The sequence below is a fragment of the Phocoena sinus genome, chromosome 15, assembly GCF_008692025.1.
Source record: "Phocoena sinus isolate mPhoSin1 chromosome 15, mPhoSin1.pri, whole genome shotgun sequence".
NCBI classification, from domain to species: Eukaryota; Metazoa; Chordata; class Mammalia; order Artiodactyla; family Phocoenidae; genus Phocoena; species Phocoena sinus.
In genome coordinates this window covers 58,728,168-58,747,205 of record NC_045777.1, presented here as the reverse complement: position 1 = coordinate 58,747,205, position 19,038 = coordinate 58,728,168, and the positions used below count along the sequence as shown (strand labels likewise).

Below are 19,038 nucleotides of genomic sequence, written 5' to 3'. Positions count from 1 at the left end.
TAATTAAGGTTAAATGAGGTCATAGGGTGGGGCCCTGATCTGAGAAGACTGGTGTCCTTCTAAGAAAAGGAAGAGACACCAGAACTCTCCCTCTCTCTATGTGCACAGAGGAAAGAACACATGAGGACACAAAGAGAATGTGGCCATTTGCAAACCAGGAAGAGAGGCCTCACCAGAAACCCTGATGGCACCATGATCTTGGACTTCCAGCCTACAGAACTATGAGAAAATAAGTTTCTGTCGTCTAAGCTGCCCAGCCTGGGTATTTTGCTATGGCAGCCCAAGCACACCAAGACACACAGTAAGCACAGACATTCAAACAGCAACATGAACGCCACGGCAAACGACACGCAGCTGACACTCAGAGGTGCAGAGGTAAGTGTCAGGACTGTCCTTACAAAGTGAGGTCTCGTGACTGATATTCTCGAAGAGGATGTTCAAGGTCTGCAGCAGCTGAACGCACACGTAGCGGCCTGACTTCTGCCGCAGGATGTTCAAGAAGAAGACGAACATGTTCTTCTCCAGGAAGAAGCTGGGGAGAGAATGGGAAAGTGTCAGTGGTCTGCTTCTACACGTGGAAATGCATGTCGTCCTCTGGTTGCACGCCCAGCACACGTGTGTGCACCTCAACAAAGGCATCCGCAGAGCAGCCAGATCACAGCACCCATGTGGCCTCGGCTTCTGTGATACCCAGCTCCCACGATGCTGCCCTCCATCAAGAAAAACGCGACCTTTCAGACCCTCTTCCCGGAACGCGAGAACAGTGCTGATTCTGGGAAGCAGTGATTTCTGACCGAGCGGGAAAGATCTTTCCCAACTAAATGATTACACAGTGACCTACCTACACTTATAAACCCAACAAGCAGCATTTTCCATCCAATATTTTATAAGCTCAGTTTTCCTCACTAAGCCTCCTTCCTTTGCTTTCATAGCTTTGAGTGCTCACCAACAACCTGGGAACCAGAGTAATTCCCTACAAAGGGGTAAGATCATGCTGAATATTAAGAGTTTGGGTTTCTCAATTAACAAGTTTGTCGTTTCCACATCTAGGGTATGAGAACTGGAAGGAAAGAGAAGGTGGTCATGGGACGGGACCCCAGCTGGTCCCCAAGTCTGCTTTGCCTTTCTTGTCCTGGACGGGACATTTGTCTACATGCAGGCTGGGGGCACTGACTTTGGGAGGCACACATTGGCTCTTCTAGTCTGGAAATGCAGACCCCCTAATGCCTGTCTTTAAAGGAAGAAAATGACGTTTCTAGTTTGGTGTTCTCTGTATTCACGCTAAGACCAGATAATCTCTCATCTGGGATACTCAGAACAATTCCCGGCAGTCCCGTGGGTCTGTTGGTTGACTCAGTGTTGGGTCTCCCTCTTCCCTCTGCTGTCAAGTGGCAGGAACATGGGCCTGGCACTTGCTCAGTGCTGCAGATCTTCTGTTTAAATCCATGAAAGGGTAAATGAATAAATAAATATGACCTTAAAGAGACCTCTAAATTATTTTCCAACTCTGATTCTGGGAGCCCGTGTGCCTACAAATGCCATCCATGTTGATCCCCAGAATATTTCATTCATTGGACCTATCGTGTCTTCCTTTGCGGCAGGTTGTACAAAGCACTGACTCCCAAGTATCACCCAACAAGCTCACTGCAGCCCAAGACCGACTTGGGAACTTGTTAAAATGCTTGTACCTACATCTTGCCCAGGGGTAGATTCCGTAGGTCTAGTGTGAAATCCAGGAGCCTGGATTTTTAAAACTCCCTAGGGTAGTAAGGGGCTCCTTGGAAAGTGGCTAATTCTAGGGCTGGGGCAGATAAAATGCAAGATGAGCCTGGAGCACCTGAGAATACCAGAAAGTAAGGAAGTGCTCCAAAAACCAAAAGGATGGGGCTGAGGCAAAGGGACACAGCAAGCAGCCTGAAAGAGCTCCTAGTGCCTGAAGCTGGAACAATACCAGCAAAAAAATAAATAATGTAGTATTGGATTATAATCCAGAGGATAAAATAAATATCCATGAGTCCATATTGATATACATGTGCCTTGCAGATACTGTGTTTTTTTTTACAAATTGAAGGTTTGTGGTGACCTTGTGTTGAGCAAGTCTATTGGCGCCATTTTCCCAACAGCATTATTTTTTAACTGAGGTATGTACATTGTTTCTCAGACACAATGCTATTGGACACTTAACAGACTACAGTACAGTGTAAACGTAACTTTTATATACAGTGGGACACCAAAAAATTCGTGTAACTCGCTTGACTGCAATATTCGCCTGATGGCGGTGGCCTGGAACCAAACCTGCAAGATCTTCAAGGGATGCATATAAATAAATGATTGAATAGATAAATAAATGAGGAGAAGAGACAAATCTTCCACGAAGAAGAATTTCAAACAGTGTATGTAGATACTCCCCCCTCTAAGAAGGTGGAGCTTAATTCCCACGCCCCCAAGGAGACTACTGTAGGGGAGGGGGAAAGAGTAACTTTAAAGTAAAAAAGCCTGGCAGACACCACCTGAGCCAAGTGATCAGGTTAACCTCTCCAGGAATCATGTGGATATCAGGAATGGTGACATTCTGGGATGGGAAGGATACTTCCCCTCTGTGATACTCTTCCCCAAAATTCCCAGGCTAACTGGGAGAGAAACCCAGATTGGGCGACGTTCTACAGGACAGCTGGTCAGTACTTCTCAAAACTATCAAGGTCATAAAAAACAAGAGAAGACTAAAAAACTGTCACAGAACACAGGACACTGGGGAGACGCGACAACTAAAATGACTGTGGGTGCCTGGATTGGGATCCTGGAGCAGAAAGAGGATGTTAATGGAAAAACTGGTACATTCCAGATCAAGTCTGGAGTTGACGTAATGGTGATGTTTTAAGAAATGCACTCTAGTCATATAAGATATTAACAGGGAAACGGCATGAGGGGTAAATGGGAACTTTCTGTACAATCTAAATCTAAAATTATCCCCAAACTTAAAAATGGATTAAAAACAAGCTCTCTTGGGGCCTCTGTGGGGCAGTGATTTAAGAATAACTGGGCCTCTAAGAGCTTGGTAGTTTTTCTAAGACGACGGATGGACTCGGCCATTCTAGTAAAGGTGACGTGGTTTCTCATCTTTAACCCAAGGGTCTTTCTCATGTCCATAAACAGATACCAAGCAACCAACAAATAGTAAATTCCCCATGGATCCTGAAAGGCAACTAGTCCCGTTTATGAGCAACACCTATTTATTACTCATGTTTTCCCTTGGGGAGCTCAGCCAGTGTCACAGGTCTGCATTTTAAACAATTTGCATTTTCCACAAGTAGCTCCATATTAGCTAAACTCACTGACGAAAATACAGAGCTATCCAGAAAATCAAAATATCTAATAAGAGGCCAGGTTGGAAATGGAACACCTGTATTTGTTTTAAATGTGTGTTTTGTTTTGTTTTGTTTTTTGCGGTATACGGGCCTCTCACTGTTGTGGCCTCTACCGGTGCGGAGCACAGGCTCCGGATGCGCAGGCTCAGTGGCCATGGCTCACGGGCCCAGCCGCTCCGCGGCATGTGGGATCTTCCCAGACCGGGGCACGAACCCGCGTCCCCTGCATCGGCAGGCGGACTCTCAACTACTGTGCCACCAGGGAAGCCCTAAATGTGTTTTTTAAGTGGCCTCAACACTTATAATTGAGATTATTTTATATAAAAATAAAATCTGTGTTTGGTAGTTGTCATAACCCTAATCCTTCTGCACTCAGATGCTGGGACAGGTCTGTTGAGGAAAGTAGTTCATGGGTTACGGTCTTTGCTTTTTAACTGTCCAATAGGGATACCCTTTTTTTAATATATAAATTTATTTAGTTATTTATATTTTATTTTTGGCTGCATTGGGTCTTCATTGCGGCGCGCTGGCCTTCTCTAGTTGCGGCAAGCGGGGGCTACTCTTCGTTGTGGTGCATGGGCTCTAGGCGCATGGGCTTCAGTAGTTGTGGCACGCAGGCTAAGTAGTTGTGGCTCACGGGCTCCAGAGAGCAGGCTCAGTAGTTGTGGCGCACGGGCTTAGTTGCTCCGTGGCATGTGTTATCTTCCCGGACCAGGGCTCAAACCTGTGTCCCCTGCATTGGCAGGCGATTCTTAACCACTGTGCCACCAGGGAAGTCCCAATAGGGACACCTTTTAAAATGATCATTTGCTAACATTTCTTGAGTGCCTAACTCTGTAACAGGCACTGGGCAGGGAACTTGCTCTCTCTCACTTAAAGATGAGCAAACTGAGGCGGGCCTGAGACTCTTCACCTAGGAAGTATGAGAGTGAGGAGAAATCCGTCCATGGGCTCTAGGTGTGAGCCGTTTGACCTTGAGCATAAAAAGGGGTGGGGATGAGGATAAGGATGGGCATGGGGATGAAGATGGGGAAGGGGATGGGGATGGTGATGGTCCTCTACCCTCGGGTAGCTGGGAGACTTAGAAGGATTATCTCATCAAGAGCTCAGCACTGTGGCCACCCATCAGTAAACACAATCAATGTTAGCCCTTAGTGTCTCCACCTGGGGAAGGATCTTTTCAGTTCACTTAGAATCTAACTACTCAAGACATTTTCTCCTTCCTTTGGGGGAGATAATCAGACATTACTTGGAAAATTATCCATGATATTTTCAAATTTTTCTAGGGACACTGTTTTCCATAACTTTCCCATTTTCAGCAGGCATTTTTACAGTGTTTCAAGGACATTTTAGAGAGACAGAGAGAGAGACAGAGAGGGAGAGAGACAGATATCTGTGCAGGACCAAATTGGCATCAAATCCTGACATCATCAGGAATGACTCATGGTACACATTTAGAAAATTATTCAAAGGAAGAAGAAGAATCAAAAAACAAAAAACCAGAAACCCTTACTCAAATACAGAGCTGTCATTCTGATCCCCCCAGATCAGAATCTCGGTGATGGATCGGATGGTCTCCACCAGCAGGTTCCTGTTCTGTTCTGTGACGGTGGTGTTTTTGGTCAAAACGTGGTACAGATATCTGAGAGAAAGGAAAAGAAAAGAGAACTAAAGGTTACCAGTTGAAATGTAAGCCAAGCTCAGTGACCATTAGCAACATTTTACGGACAATTTGGCTGTGCTTTTTACAGACACAGTTGTTAGCACAATTCCCATTTAGAGGAGACATAACTCACCACCTGAGAAAAATGGCAGACAATGCTTCGAAGTGTTCAATAACCAGGGACACACCAACCCAAACTGAGGCAAGACTGTCAAGCTTTTGAAGACAACCATCCTCAAACTCCAGTGTGTGCAAGAGAATGACCTGGAGAGCTGGACAAAGAGGGGCCACTGAGCCCACCGGAGACTCAGATTTAGCGGCAGTGAGGGAAGACCAGGCATCGGCCTTTTTCACTCTCCTGGGTGATTCTGATGCTGGTGGAGCAAGTGGAGACACACGGCTCAGTGCCAAAAGCCTAAGACCCGCTGCCTGGCTGATGCAGAGATCAGACGTGGAGTCACACAGCAGGGAGGGTGGTCCCAGAGCCAGTGGCTGGGGCACAAATCAGGTGCCATCATGATCACCCTTGGAATGCCCTTAATCCCCCATGAAGCACAGAACTGATGGCTCAGATGAAGCAGGTGGCTTGAAGTTCAAGGGCACAGCTCTTATTTGCTGTGTACAGAGTAAAGTGAAGTGGGTTTGAGAGGCGATGACCATGTATTCAATACTTCACCCACCTGAATGTGCAGGGACAGGCGGGCCCGGCCTAGTCCTGAAGGCCCTCTGCCGCTGGTGAGGGCAAAAGCCAAAGAATCGCAGAGGCCACTCCTGAGCAGTGTGGGGACTAGCAGCCTGGCCGATGCTCTGGGAGCGCCACCTGGCACGGTTTTAAGAGTGTCTCCAGGGCTGGCAGACTGAGACAACTTCAGCTGTCACGGCTTGGGAAGGAAAAGGGGGCAGCAAGAGGGAGTGACTCAGGAGTATTCACTTCCCGACTTCTTTTCTGGCCACCTTCAGTTTGGGGGTGGGGGACTGGCGAGAGAAAGGCAGGGAAAGGCTAGATAGGTCATACCATTGAAGATCTCTAAAAATGGGTAGGATGTAAAGAGGTAGAATCTTGCAAATGGAACCACAGGGGCCATCTGCCGCTTTAGGGGGTTTTAGTTATTAGTGCTTGTGCTGTTTGTCTAAAGACATACTATAATCATTTTTTAATCATTTAGTTAATCTAATTAATTAAAACTACATGCAACTTTTAACATGCAGTAACTGGCACAGCTCTCCCAAAACAGAACTCTCCAGCACCTGTGCCCAAATCCACCGGCAGGGCCGTGTGTGGGGGGGTGAGGCCAGTGGTCCCCTGTGATTAGGTGACTCCACAGCACTGACCCACCCTGGGATGAATGCAGGGGACCCACTTAGGAATCTACGTCTCCATCTTGCCTCGAGTGCCTCTTCCTCAAAAGGCTCAAAGAGCAGTGTTTCAGATTGCGGCTCACAGGCCTCCTACATCAGAACCACCTGCTTAAGTTGCACATTCTAGCTTCCGACCCCGGACTCCCAGAATCTGAGCCCTGGGTGCAGGGTCCCAAATCTGCATTTTGAAGGAGCTCCCACTCTTGTTTCAGAGCCACGGCATCACTCACGTCATGGCCGTCAGTGACACTGCCCATGTAGTGAACAGTACGCCCCCCACCTGCTGTGACAGGCGTTGTTGGCAACATGGGGAGAGGCGGATTCTTCCCACTCTGGTGTTTCCTTCTGTGTAGAGGACAACATGCATTATCACCTCACTATCACACTCCTGGCCCAGGAGGCAGCAGCCTGGGTAAGTGGGTCTGCTCTGAAGACCCCCAATAGGGATAGGAGAGGTTAAAATCTTGACGATCAGCCCTGACTTCTATTCATTGTGCTTTCTGCCTGAAATACCCTTGCTGCCCTGACCAACCAGCAAACTCTTACTCATATGTCAAAACCCAGCTCAGGCATCTCTTGGTGAAGCCTTCTCTCTGGCACCTCTGTACCCATATGCATTTGCTGCTGCACAGACCACCCTGATTGGCAATGATCTGCCTCCTTTACTAGACCTGAGCTCCTCAAGGTCAGGAACATCATCTTATTGATCTTGGTGACCTCAAAAGACTCCAGAATGTCTGGAACACAGTAGGCGCTAAATAAATGCTGAATGGGGGAAGGGTAGGGGACCATCTCCATCAATATGAGGTAGATCAGAGCATACAAGACCAAACATAGTCAAGGGGCCAAATGCCAAACACAGCAAGTAGTGGAACAGAGTGGTAGTGAAGAGTTCAAACATTTGGAGTCCAGAAAACAGACCTGGGCTTGATTCCTGGCCCTGTCTCTTCCTATAAGTGGCCTTGGACAAGGCACTTCACCTCTCTGGGCGTCAGCTTCTACAACCAACAAGGCCTCCTTGCTGGACTGTTCCAGAGATTTGATGTGATACCACATAGAAAGAGCTGAGCATGGTGCCTGGCACACAGTAAGCGCTCAACGGATGCAGGGCTAGCTGCTGCTACTATTATTATAAGGTGGTTGTTATGAGGGGGGCTGTTATTAAAATCATTATTACATTATACAAAGAATATTCCAAGAAGGTAGGAAGGAGAGATCAGGCTGGATCCAAACAGTCATGAAAAGAGGACTTCACTGCAGGAGTTATGGGAAGGTCCAGAGAAACCAGAGCAGGAAGTGGAACGTTTGGTATTAGCTGGGTGATGTCAAGCAAGTTACTTAATCTCTGTACCTCAGTTAACTCACCTGTAAAATAGGAGAGGCAACAGCACCTAAATACTTTAGTACCTACCTATCATGGTGTCGTTAGGAACAAACAAGTAAAAAGGTAGATAACTAACCTGGCAGTTCCCATGGATGACACAAGTGCCAGCTATTACTGTTATCATTGCCTTCACTAAATAACCCCTCAGAAAAATTCTAGTAACTATGAGGAGGCCCTTACAGACAAACCCAGGGGAAGGGCAGGGTGTTAAGTCTTGAAAAGAAGATTCTAGGCGCTCCCATGTGCGGTGCATGGCCTACATGCCTGGCCCTGTGTGCGGGCCTTCCTGTGACCCTCATACTCGCAGTAACCTGGGGCTGTGCACATCACTAGCACGGCACAGGCCAGGACAGGAACTGAGGGACGCTCGCTCAGCAGCTCATCTGCAGCCAAAGGGCAGAGGCTGGCTCAGAGGGCTCCAGCCAGTCCCCCACCTCGGCAGGGCTTGCTGCGCTCTGCCTTTCTCAGTGGCGCCATCTGCTGGCACGTGGTGATGCCGCGCCAGGGTTTCCCCGCATGACCACGCATGAAGTTGGGTGTCTTTTCACATGTTCACAGCCATTTAAATATCTACTTTTGTGAGGTGTCTGTGAAAGTTTTTTGCCCATTTTTTCTAGGTAGAGAACCTTTTTCTTATTAATTTGATGGAGTTTATTCTGAATACAAATCCTTTACTGGATATACCTATGGCAAACATTTTCTCTGAATGTGGCTTGCCTTTTCACTCTCTTTACAGTGGTCTTTCAATGAGCAAAAGTTCCTAATTTTAATGCGGTCCAGTTTATCAATCTTTCCCTTGGACAGTGTTTTTTGTATCAACCTTAAGACATCCTTACCTACCCCAACGTCATGAAGAAATGCTGTTTTCTTCTTTTAAAAAGTTACTATTTTACCTTTCACATTTTGACTTAGAGTACATTTGAAACTCATTTTTGTGTATGGTGTAAGATACTGGCCAAAATTCATTTCTTCCATATGGCTATCTAGTTGAGTCAGCATCATCTACTGAAAAGGTCCTCATTTCTCCAAAGCACACAGATGTCACTGTTGCCATTAATCAGGTGACCACGCATGGGACTCCTTCTGGATGCTCTAGTTCCACTGATCTATTTGTTTACCTTTGTGCCAACACCATGCTGTCTGATCACTGTAGCTTTATAATAAATCTTGCAATGTGATCATGTAAGTCTTCCAACTTCTTTCCTTCTGTTTTTCTTTTATTATTATATTGGCTATTCTTGGCCCTTTGAATTTCCATATATATTTTAAAATCACCTTCTCAATTTCCACAAAAATACCTGCTAAGATTTCCTTTAAGACTGCCCTAAACCTATAGCTAAATACAGAGAGAACTGACATCTTTTGGAGAGTGTAACATGATGACATTTACATTTCCTTCAAGGTTTGCTGGATAGGGGGCTTGCACATGTTTTGTGAGATTTATTCCTAGGTATTTGATGGGTTTTTTGATGCTGTTGTAAATGGGAGTGTTTTAAAATACTCATTTTCTAAATGCTTGTTGTTGGTAGATGGAAACACCCGCTAGATCTCAAGCTCTAAATTCCCACCGCACTGGCTCATCTTTTTGCCCTCACGATGCCCTAGCACACTGTTTTAGGTAATCTTCTTGGAAGAGACCCTCAATATATGTTTGCTTAAATGTAGTGGGGGGAGAAAAGAAAGAAAGCTGAATGGATTAAAGATTAATATTTTAATGCTGCATCTAATTCCAGGACTTTGGAAGATCAAGTAATTCAACTACCTCAGAGATACTAATATAGTTTAATAACTTTCTGGTCTTAAACGTAACACTCATTTTAGAAAGGCTGGAAACCTCAACAACAACAAAAAGAGAAACGGCAATTGTCAATCATGCCACTGCCCAGAGATGACCACTGCTGGAGTTGCAATCTATTTCCTTGGGTCTTTTTCTTTGCTATGGATATTAACATAGTTGAGCTCATGCTGTATGTCCATTACCATGCCCATCTTTCTTCCCACCTCTGGCTAAAATAAAAGCATTTTTGTTATTGGCAACTGTTCTCAAGCATCAGTAGTGACTACGTAGTACACCACTGAAAGGATAGCACAGCAGTTCCTGGGCATTAGATTCCTAATAGTTCAGATGATCAACAAGCTAACAACAGCCATCTCTATGTGCAAAGCTGTGTTCCCTATCTAGATAAGATTCCAAGGACAGTGACAGGTTTTTCTCTTACAATGATAGTAACTGCTACAATGATAACATTTTCTCTCAAACTCTATGTGTGTATATTTTTACCGTCATCATCATAAAAACAGTTGCAGCCTCCTGGGCTTCCCTGGTGGTGCAGTGGTTGGGAGCCCGCCTGCCAATGGAGGGGACACGGGTTCAAGCCCTGATCCGGGAAGATCCTACATGCCGCAGAGCAACTAAGCCTGTGCGCCACAACTACTAAGCCTGCGCTCTAGAGCCTAGACCAAGCCTAGGGCCCATGCTCCACAACAAAGAGAGGTCACTGCAATGAGAAGCCCGCGCACCACAGCGAAGAGTGGCCCTCGCTTGTTGCAACTAGAGAAAGTCTGCGTGTAGCAATGAAAACCCAACGCAGCCAAAAATAAATAAATTAATTAAAAATAAATAAATAAATATAAAAACAGTTGCAGTCTCCTATTGCCAGGCCCTGTTCTGAATGCTTCAGATGTGTTCACTCATTAAACCCTTACAACAATCCTGCAGGGCTGATGATCTGGGGAGCTGAGGCTCTGGGAGGCTAGGACCCACCCAGAGTCCCAACACAAGGACAGGGCACCCAGGCAGTGACCCCTTGCTTGTAACCATTATAGTACAGAAGATGCAAACAATGAGTTAAACGCTTTTATTAGCCAAGCATTTCCATGAAGTTATGAATGCTTAGCACACAAGACAACCAAATAAACAAACTGAAAATGCATGACAACACGTATCAGATCTCAAGATAAGTGCTTATCACTGACCCTTATTCCACGTTATTGGAAGAGAGCCAGCGTTATCATATCTCCAGAGGAAGTTCTGCAGAATGTAGAATCCCAATTTCAGACTCTTGCACATGAGCAAACTTTACTTTGAGAGACAAGCTTAGGAGTTTGAAGCGCCTGGAGACAGAAAAACTGCAGCCTGTTACCAACGTGCAACCAATACGTGAGAGGCTCATCACCAAGGACCACGGACTGTAAACAAATCCTTCCTCCACAGACTCTGCTTTCTCAAGAGACTCACTTATTTCACAAGTTAAACCATTACAGTTAATAATAATTATGTCCACTTCAGAGACAGACATACTAAATTCAAATTCATACAAGTTTTATGACTTGTATCATGTCTCTTAGGATGCTCCCATTGGAAGATACTGAAACATGCGCAAGCTAGAGTGTGAGGAAGGATAGGGCCTAGGGGGACTGGAAATCCATTCCCCCAAAGCACACCCCCCAAATAACAACGTCTGGGGTGAGAGGACACGGAGCCTGTGTCTGTGTGGCCTCCTCAGCACCAGGGAAGACACCTCCCAGAGGGTCCTACTCTGTGTCCTGAAAACCTCCATTTGGTCAGGATCCAGCCCTCTGGCCAGCAGGACAAGGAGAAGCTCCCGGCAGGGTGGAAGCGGACTAGAAGACTAGCAAAAGGTGTTAAAGGCGGTGCTTCTCCTGATGAATCACCCCTGAAAGATGTCAAACTGGGCCAGCGAGTGAGGCCGGGACTGAGATGCTGAGGTGCCGGGGAGCCGGCAATCACGGCGAGATTGCCGTAGCAGGGCTTTCAGCCCTAGAAAAAGTCACAGCTCTGGCACAGGCGCGGTGCCCAAACTGGCAAGAGCAAACTGCTGTTAGGAAAAGTCAGGCCAGAACTCGCCTCTTTCATTTATCCTATGACGAATTCTTGTTGATCTTTTACTGCGTGCTAGGCCCTGTACTGGCATCTGACAATTTCCACGTGAACAAGCCACCCGGGCCTCTGTCCTCACAAAGCTTACGTTCAAATCTGGGAGAAGGAAACAAACATATATTCAAGTAAGACCATTTCTGATAGCGAAAGGTCATGCCGGAGGAACCCTGGCCAGCTTCCTGGGGATCTAACTCACAGGTGGGATAAAGCTTGAAGAGCCCAGAGCACCCACCAGCTGGTCTAACTCTTTGGCGGTGAGAAGACCTTATGATAACATGTTGAGTGAGACGGTGGGAGCAAGAACAGGAGAAGCTGCAGATGACGGTAAAACTTCTTGTTGGCTTAAGTCACCAGGGCAATTTTTATGAAAGAATTCTTTATGTTTGTTTTGTTTTGTTCTGTTTTTTGTGGCCATGCCACGCAGCTTGTGGGATCTTAGTTCCCGGACCAGAGACTGAACCCAGGCCACCGCAGTGAAAGTGCTGAGTCCTAACCACTGGACTGCCAGGGAATTCCCAAGAATTGGTATTTTAAAGACACAGTTCAGCATCTGGAGACAGCACAGATGCAGACAGGTGAGGTGTGTGCAACAGTGAGTGAGAGAAGGACCATCAACGTGAAATGGCACAAGAAACACTCCTGGGTTACTGCAGGCACTACTCTCACGTACTATAAGACAGAAGCAGCCCCTGAGGGGACCCTCCTCCAATCCATTCTCCAAACTTCCGCCAGACCACAGCACACGGCTCCCCACTGTTCTCAGCCTAGTGTCCAAATTCCTCAACAGAATTTACAAGGCCCGGTGGGACCTAGGCTCTGTGACCTCTCCCGCCTCATGGCTCTGCTCTCAGGCCCTACACACCCCCTTGCCCTGTGTCTCTCTCCTGCAGGCTTCTCAAACGCTGTTTCCTCTGCCTGCAGCATCCCCCCTTCCAGCCTGCCCTCTACTGCCTGTAACAACCACTCATCCTTTATGTCTCCATGTAAATGGGTGTCTGCCTACCAAGGATGCTCCGGGCTCCCCAGCTGGGGTTACAGGGTCTTCATCTGTGCTCCCAAGCTTAGATGGGTGGGAACAGTCTGGAGTGCTCTGACGGCCTGGGGGAACTTTAGACTTGACATCATGGATGCCTCGGACTCACTACGAGTGATACGATGAATATGATACTCTAAGAAAATGAATCTGGCGATATTGTACCCCAAGCTCTAAAAATAATCAGTGCCATCTTAGGCAAAAGTTGAATATACCAAGAGTAGGTGAACATCTGCCTGCTGGGTATACATTCCTCTTCTCCCTAATTTTCCTACGCTGAACCATCCCTTTCTCTCATTCTCTGTCCACTAGCTTGGAAGGAGCTGATGCCACCGTGACTCCAGGGAAAGGCCACTTAGAGTACCCCATGCCCCCCTGTCACAGTGACTAGCTCAGGGGCGGGCATGAGACCCCAGGCTGGTTCAATGGTGCTCATTTCTGGACTTCTGCTGGCAATATTAAGAAAAGAAGTTCTCTTTTTCCCAGGGGTTGCTAAGCTGATATGATGTAAGCCTGGAGCATGCTGAGAACGACACCAACCCAGAAGAAAGCGGAGACAAGAACTGGAAAGAAGCACATACAGACAGCTTCGTCTGAACACTGAGACTCAGCCATGGCTTAGCTAGGACAGCCTGTTCAGTGGCAAGGGCCAATCAGTTCCATTTGGGGCTTACGGCAATTCCAGCTGGGCTTCTGTCACTTAAAACCAAGAATCTTGACCCATACACAAAGGCGATTAGAATTAAGGCAACAACACCAAGAACCTTGACCCATACACAAAGGCGATTAGAATTAAGGCAACAACACAACACAACACCAAGAAAGTTCTAGCAGTTTGTGGACTCGCAGTCCCTAGTGAAGGTGATGCTTCAGTAGTAATCAGGCAATTCCATCAGTCAAGGTTTCCGCTTGTCAATGTCACAGCCTTGCCACTAGTCTGGGCAATAAACCACCCATGATGTGTAGCAAATGACCTCTTACTATTTCAATCTGCCTCAACTAAATCACTAACTCCATTCAGTAGACAGAGACCACAGTACACAGCTTTCCATTAATTAGCAAAAGTAAAACCCTGTCTCACAGCAAGATTCCTTTACAGTTTGAAAGCCGGGAATGTTATGAATAATGTGGTTCAAAAAGGGTTTCCAGCTGTCCATACTATCTTCTCAGTTGTTCTGTAAATCTCAAACTGTTCTTAACAGTAAAGTCTATTTAGAAAAAAAAAAAAAGGAAGAGGGTTCTCAGATGCTTTGCGTGCCCCCCTCCCCAAACTGTCAATTCTAAATTCGTTTAAATATCTTAATCTCTCCTCTCTACCCACACTGCCCTAGGTCAGGGCAACAGTGTATTAGGAACTGTCACTTGTCACTGGTAGAGTGACCAATTAGTACTGGCTGCCCAGGACTTTCCCAGTTTTAGCACTGAAAGCCCCACGTCCTGGGAAACCCTTTAGTCCCAGGTGCCCCACAATGGTTGGTGGCCCTCTGTATCAGAGGAGGCCCAAGCCCTGTTCCACCTCCAGCCTTGTGTCCCATAACCACCAGCCCCACCTTGACACTCCACAGACCCCAGGGCCGTGTCCACACGGTGGCTCCTGCTCATCCTTGACAACTCTGCTCTGGTTGCCTCCCCCAGAGGACTTCCAAGAAGGGTTCCCACAAAGCCCTGAACCTACGGTGATCCCAGCACTTGTCACACCACAGTCACTGGCTCTATGGCTATCTCCCCACCAGCCGGCGAGCTCCCTCAGGGAACGGGCTGTTCTGTGCCCAAGCATTGGGGTGGGCACTAGCTGTTTATGGCACTCTTTCCCAAGTCGCTTTGGGATCTTCTAAGCCCCCCTGCAACACACAAATCACCAGGTTCTTCAGGCTACAGTATGGATTCAGCTGATCCACCAGATCCAGGGCAGGCAGCTCTGGTTTCCAAAAAGCACCCAGCAGCCATGTGACCTAAACAACGAACCTGGGCAGTTCTCAGGATACTTCAAAGGAACCTGAGAACCTTTACCATTCCCTGGCTGGGCAGAGGGTGAAGATGGCCATTGGGCAGTGAGACTCAGCCAAGTTGAAAGTCTTCCCAAACTGACTTTTAGGAAATTTTACTCAAAAAGACAGTGTAATGAGTGCAAACACTGAAGTCAAATCCTGGCTTTGACACTTTACAGCTGTTGTCACCTTGGGCAAGTGACTGAACCTCTTTGGACCTTAATTTCCAGTCTAAAAAATGGAAACAATAATATTTCTGACAACTCCTAAGACTTATGAGGACTAAAGGAAATAACACACAGGAATTCCTTAGCAAGCACCTGGCACCGAAAATGCATTCAATAATTACTAAAGTAATTTAAAAGGGTTAGAGTCAGGCAGAGTTAGGTGAGAGCTTGCAGGTACCTGGATGCTGGCAGCAGGCCCAGCCTCCTTTAGATATCCTTCCTCCCCTTCTCGGCCTCATCCACCCACTCTCTAAATTCCTGAAATCTCTAAGCCTCTCCCTTTCCCGTCCAGCTGCCCTCCCATTTAAGATTCCTGCTTCCCTACACAGCCCCGTGCTTGCCCTAGGCCTCTCTCCTCCCCATGTCCTCTCTCATCACCACTCCCAAAAACCATTCCTTATTACATAATGATCCCTCCTGCCGCCCACTCTTTGAGACCCACAAACATTTATTAAACACCCGCTCCATGCTAGAAAGGACACAGCTGAGAATTACAGCACCCCTACCCCCAGCCAAATGAGAAGCCCCCATCTTCCCTCCCACCAACACTTTCCAGGGGCCCCTGTCTTCCTCCAACTGTTCCCTGCCCGCCCTCTCCATCCTTCTTTCCCATTAGTAATCCTGAGAGCTCTTCTGGAAATCAGCCAATTTCTCACCACCAAAGGTTTGCTTACTGCCCCACTCTCTCCCCCCACCCCTCAACACTGTATTTTCTTCCCTGAAGTCATTCCCTCTTCAAAGGTCTCTATTTTCCTTCACCTCCACCCCGCCCCCCCCCCCGCCCCCCGCTAAAATATCCTAGGCTCTGCCTGCATGCTCTGCACCTCTCCCCGATTAATTTTTTTCATTCTTTAAGTATCTATTGAGCTCCTACCGTGTGAGAGGCTCAGAGCTAGATGCTGGGAATACAGCTTTGAGCAAAACAAGCCATCTCTGCCCTCCGGGAAGTACCAGTTTAGTAGCAAACAGAAAAGCAGTAAAAAAACAAAACAAAACAAAACAAAAGCCCACACAGGATAATTGCAGACAGTGGAGATTAATCAAATGAATGAAATCTAACAGAAAGGAATTGAGGCAGGGGAGGCACTTTAGGTAGGGTGGTCTGGGAAGGCCTTGCCCAGCTGATAAACACTGTTACCATTATTGGCCACCAACTGTATAACAGACACTGGATCGATCTCTTTCCACGCACAATATTACTGAATCCTTGCACAATGTTCACCATCCCCATTTGCAGATGAGGAATCAGAGGCTCAGAGAGGTGAAACAATTTGTCCAAGGTCACAAAGCCATTAAATGGTGGAATCAGGATTTGAATGCCAATCTAACTGCAAAGCCACTCTGTGTACTCCTGCTTCCCAGGACCACCTTTGCCACCTGCCTCCCTCGGAGCTCTACTTCTGACGCTTTAGACTCCCCTAAGAAACTACTTTGTTTTTTTGTTTGTTTGTTTGTTTTTTGCGGTACACGGGCCTCTCACTGTTGTGGCCTCTCCCGTTGCGGAGCACAGGCTCCGGATGCGCAGGCTCAGCGGCCATGGCTCACGGGCCCAGCCGCTCCGCGGCATGTGGGATCCTCCCGGACCGGGGCACGAACCCGTGTCCCCTGCATCGGCAGGCAGACTCTCAACCACTGCGCCACCAGGGAAGCCCACTAGTTTATTTTTTAATTATTGTTCTTTATTGAGCACTTGTAGAAGCTTCCAGCTTTACGTACATTCTCTGACCCTACCCTCAAAACAATCGTAGAAAGCAGGTGCTCTCACTATATCCATTTTACAACTGAGGAAACTGAGGCCTAAATTCATCCACTTAAGTTCAAACTCACATCTGTGTGACTCCAGGATCCAGACCTCTGACCCGTAAGCTGTCCAGCCTAAGAAGTACCACCCCGGGGAAGCTTGGTGCCCATCGTCCGGCCCCAGCAAGACCGAAGTCTGCATCCGTAAACCGAAATCTCATCCCCTTACTTTACAGATGGGGATACTGAAACTCTGAGAAGCGGAGCGACTTGCCCAAGGTCACACAGAGAGGAGCTACGGGGTCAGGGTTCGAACTCAGGCGCCCTAAGTCCAGAGCCCTAGCGCTTAACCGCCGCACAGCCTTTCCCGAGCGCCTCTCTCGGCCCTCCGCCTCCGCTCTCACACTTCCCAGCGCTCCCGGCCAGGGGCTATGCGCCTCCATCCCCAAGTCCAGCCCCGCGGCCTCCCCCTTCTGCCCCCAGTACACTCACTTGAGGTGGTCCAAGGAGTGGATATTGCGGGAAGACTTGCCATGGCCCCCGCCCACCCAGCTCCGCGAGCGGCCAAACATGTCGGCGGCCCTGGCCAGTCGCTTGCCTCACGGTCTCATGCCCAAGCGGCCGAGCGGCCGGGCGCCCGCGGCGGCGGCACAAGCAGAGAAAGCAGCGGTTGAGGTGCTGGAGAGACTGCCAAGCACCTTCCCCCCGGCCCACAGTCCAGCACTGACATTCAGCCGGAACCGGCCCTTCGACCGCCGCGCTTTACGGCGCCGTCACGAGGAACGCTGGGAAATGCAGTTCGCCCGCGAGGCCCCCGCTGACAAGACTCTCCGAAGGAACTACAAGGCCCGGAGTGCATCACGCAACTTCAGGCCGGCGACCTTGGAAAAGAGGCGGAGCGAGAGGAGGACAGTCCGCAGTATCTTAGGGATAGGCGGGAATGGGAAACCTATGGGCGGAGCCCTGAGAAATGAATCCGTGAAGATTGGGGAATAAAAGTTACCACAATATTAACAATTATTACCTTTATGATAAGAATAAGAATAGCTGTTGCTTGGCGTATGCCGCGTGCCACTGCCCTAAGCGCTTTACATATATTGTTATTTAATTCTCACAACATCCCTGTGAGGTGGGTACTGCTATTATCCCCATTTTACCCAGGAGGAAACTGAATCACAGAGGGATTGACTTGCCCAAGGTCATACAGTTAATAAGCGGCAGACCCAAGGTTCAAACCCAGGCACCCTTATTTTTATGCCCCAACAAACGAAACTTCACAAAACCGGTAACGTCCTGGTTTGTCCTCACAGCCTTTTTCTTTTTCTACTTCAATTAAAAAATAAATATTGAAAGGCCTTCAAGCAACAATGTACCAAAACTGAATGTCCTGTGCTTTCAGAGGATTTCTCTGGTCTTCGCCGAAAATCCATGCCATTTCCAAAACAACCACACTTATAAAAATAAGGAAACACACAGCTTCCTACACCAGCCAAGAAGATGTATCTAAATTTCTCTCCTGGATCAGGAGTGGGAAGCTCCATGGAGGCGATATTGCCCTGTTCACCATTCATTCATCCATTCATTCATTTCTACACCTCACAGTTATCTAAGGTCTACTGTGTCCCATTAACTGTGCCCAGGACAGAATTGGGCTAAGGGTCAATATTCTCCCCAGTGCCTAGCAAAAAGTTTGGCATATAATAAATGTTCAACAAGTATTGTCAGAGTGAATAAATGAATGAGTGAAGATTTGTTTCACCTTCAGGAGTTGGAGGGTTAATGGTTTGCTGTGTAATTCACCTAAAGGGGCAAAAGACAGTCATGGAGAAAAAAGGGCAGGTTCTGGCCTCCAAACACACACAGGCCCAGCAGCCTCCAGGGTCCTCCTGTTTCTCTGGGCCTCAGTTTCCTCATCTGCAAAAATGAGTAACATACACTTCCCCATCTGGCTCCAATTAAGCAATGCCTGTAGAGCACCCAGCTCAACGTGGCCTGAGATTTAAAGGTCTGTGGACTCCTTTGGGAGCCACCTTGGGCAAAATCAATCTCCTGAAGGACGTACAAGGGTTACTGCTGGGGAGGGGAATCAGCGAGTGGAAGAGACTTACTTTTCTGTGTACTTCTTGGTTGTTTGAATGTTTAACCACGTGCACTATTATTGTTTTAAAACGTGTTTTACAAAGTAAAAACAAGAAGCAACCCTAGTGCTGCAGGTCTGACCTGCCGGGAGTTTCTTTACTCAGGTGTCACGGAACCCTATTCCAGCAGCCAGAATTTGGAGAGATGAAGGGGGCACTGATTGATCTTCCCCACCGTGGAAAATTGCCACTTTAGGAAAGGCCAAAATTTTCAAGGTAAGGTCCACCGCCCCTGCCCCC

The 19,038-nt window shown here is 47.6% G+C and overlaps 1 protein-coding gene across 1 annotated transcript in view; it reads right to left on the bottom strand.

The window, feature by feature from the left end:
• The window catches only part of CLEC16A (C-type lectin domain containing 16A), a 210,612-nt gene extending 193,211 nt beyond the window's left edge, over positions 1 to 17,401 (bottom strand). The window contains 3 exon segments of the mRNA XM_032604590.1: positions 399 to 532; positions 4,879 to 5,007; positions 17,153 to 17,401. Coding sequence (XP_032460481.1) covers positions 399 to 532; positions 4,879 to 5,007; positions 17,153 to 17,232 — 343 coding nt within the window. The 5' untranslated portion in view covers positions 17,233 to 17,401.
• Between the last annotated feature and the right edge of the window lie 1,637 nt (positions 17,402 to 19,038).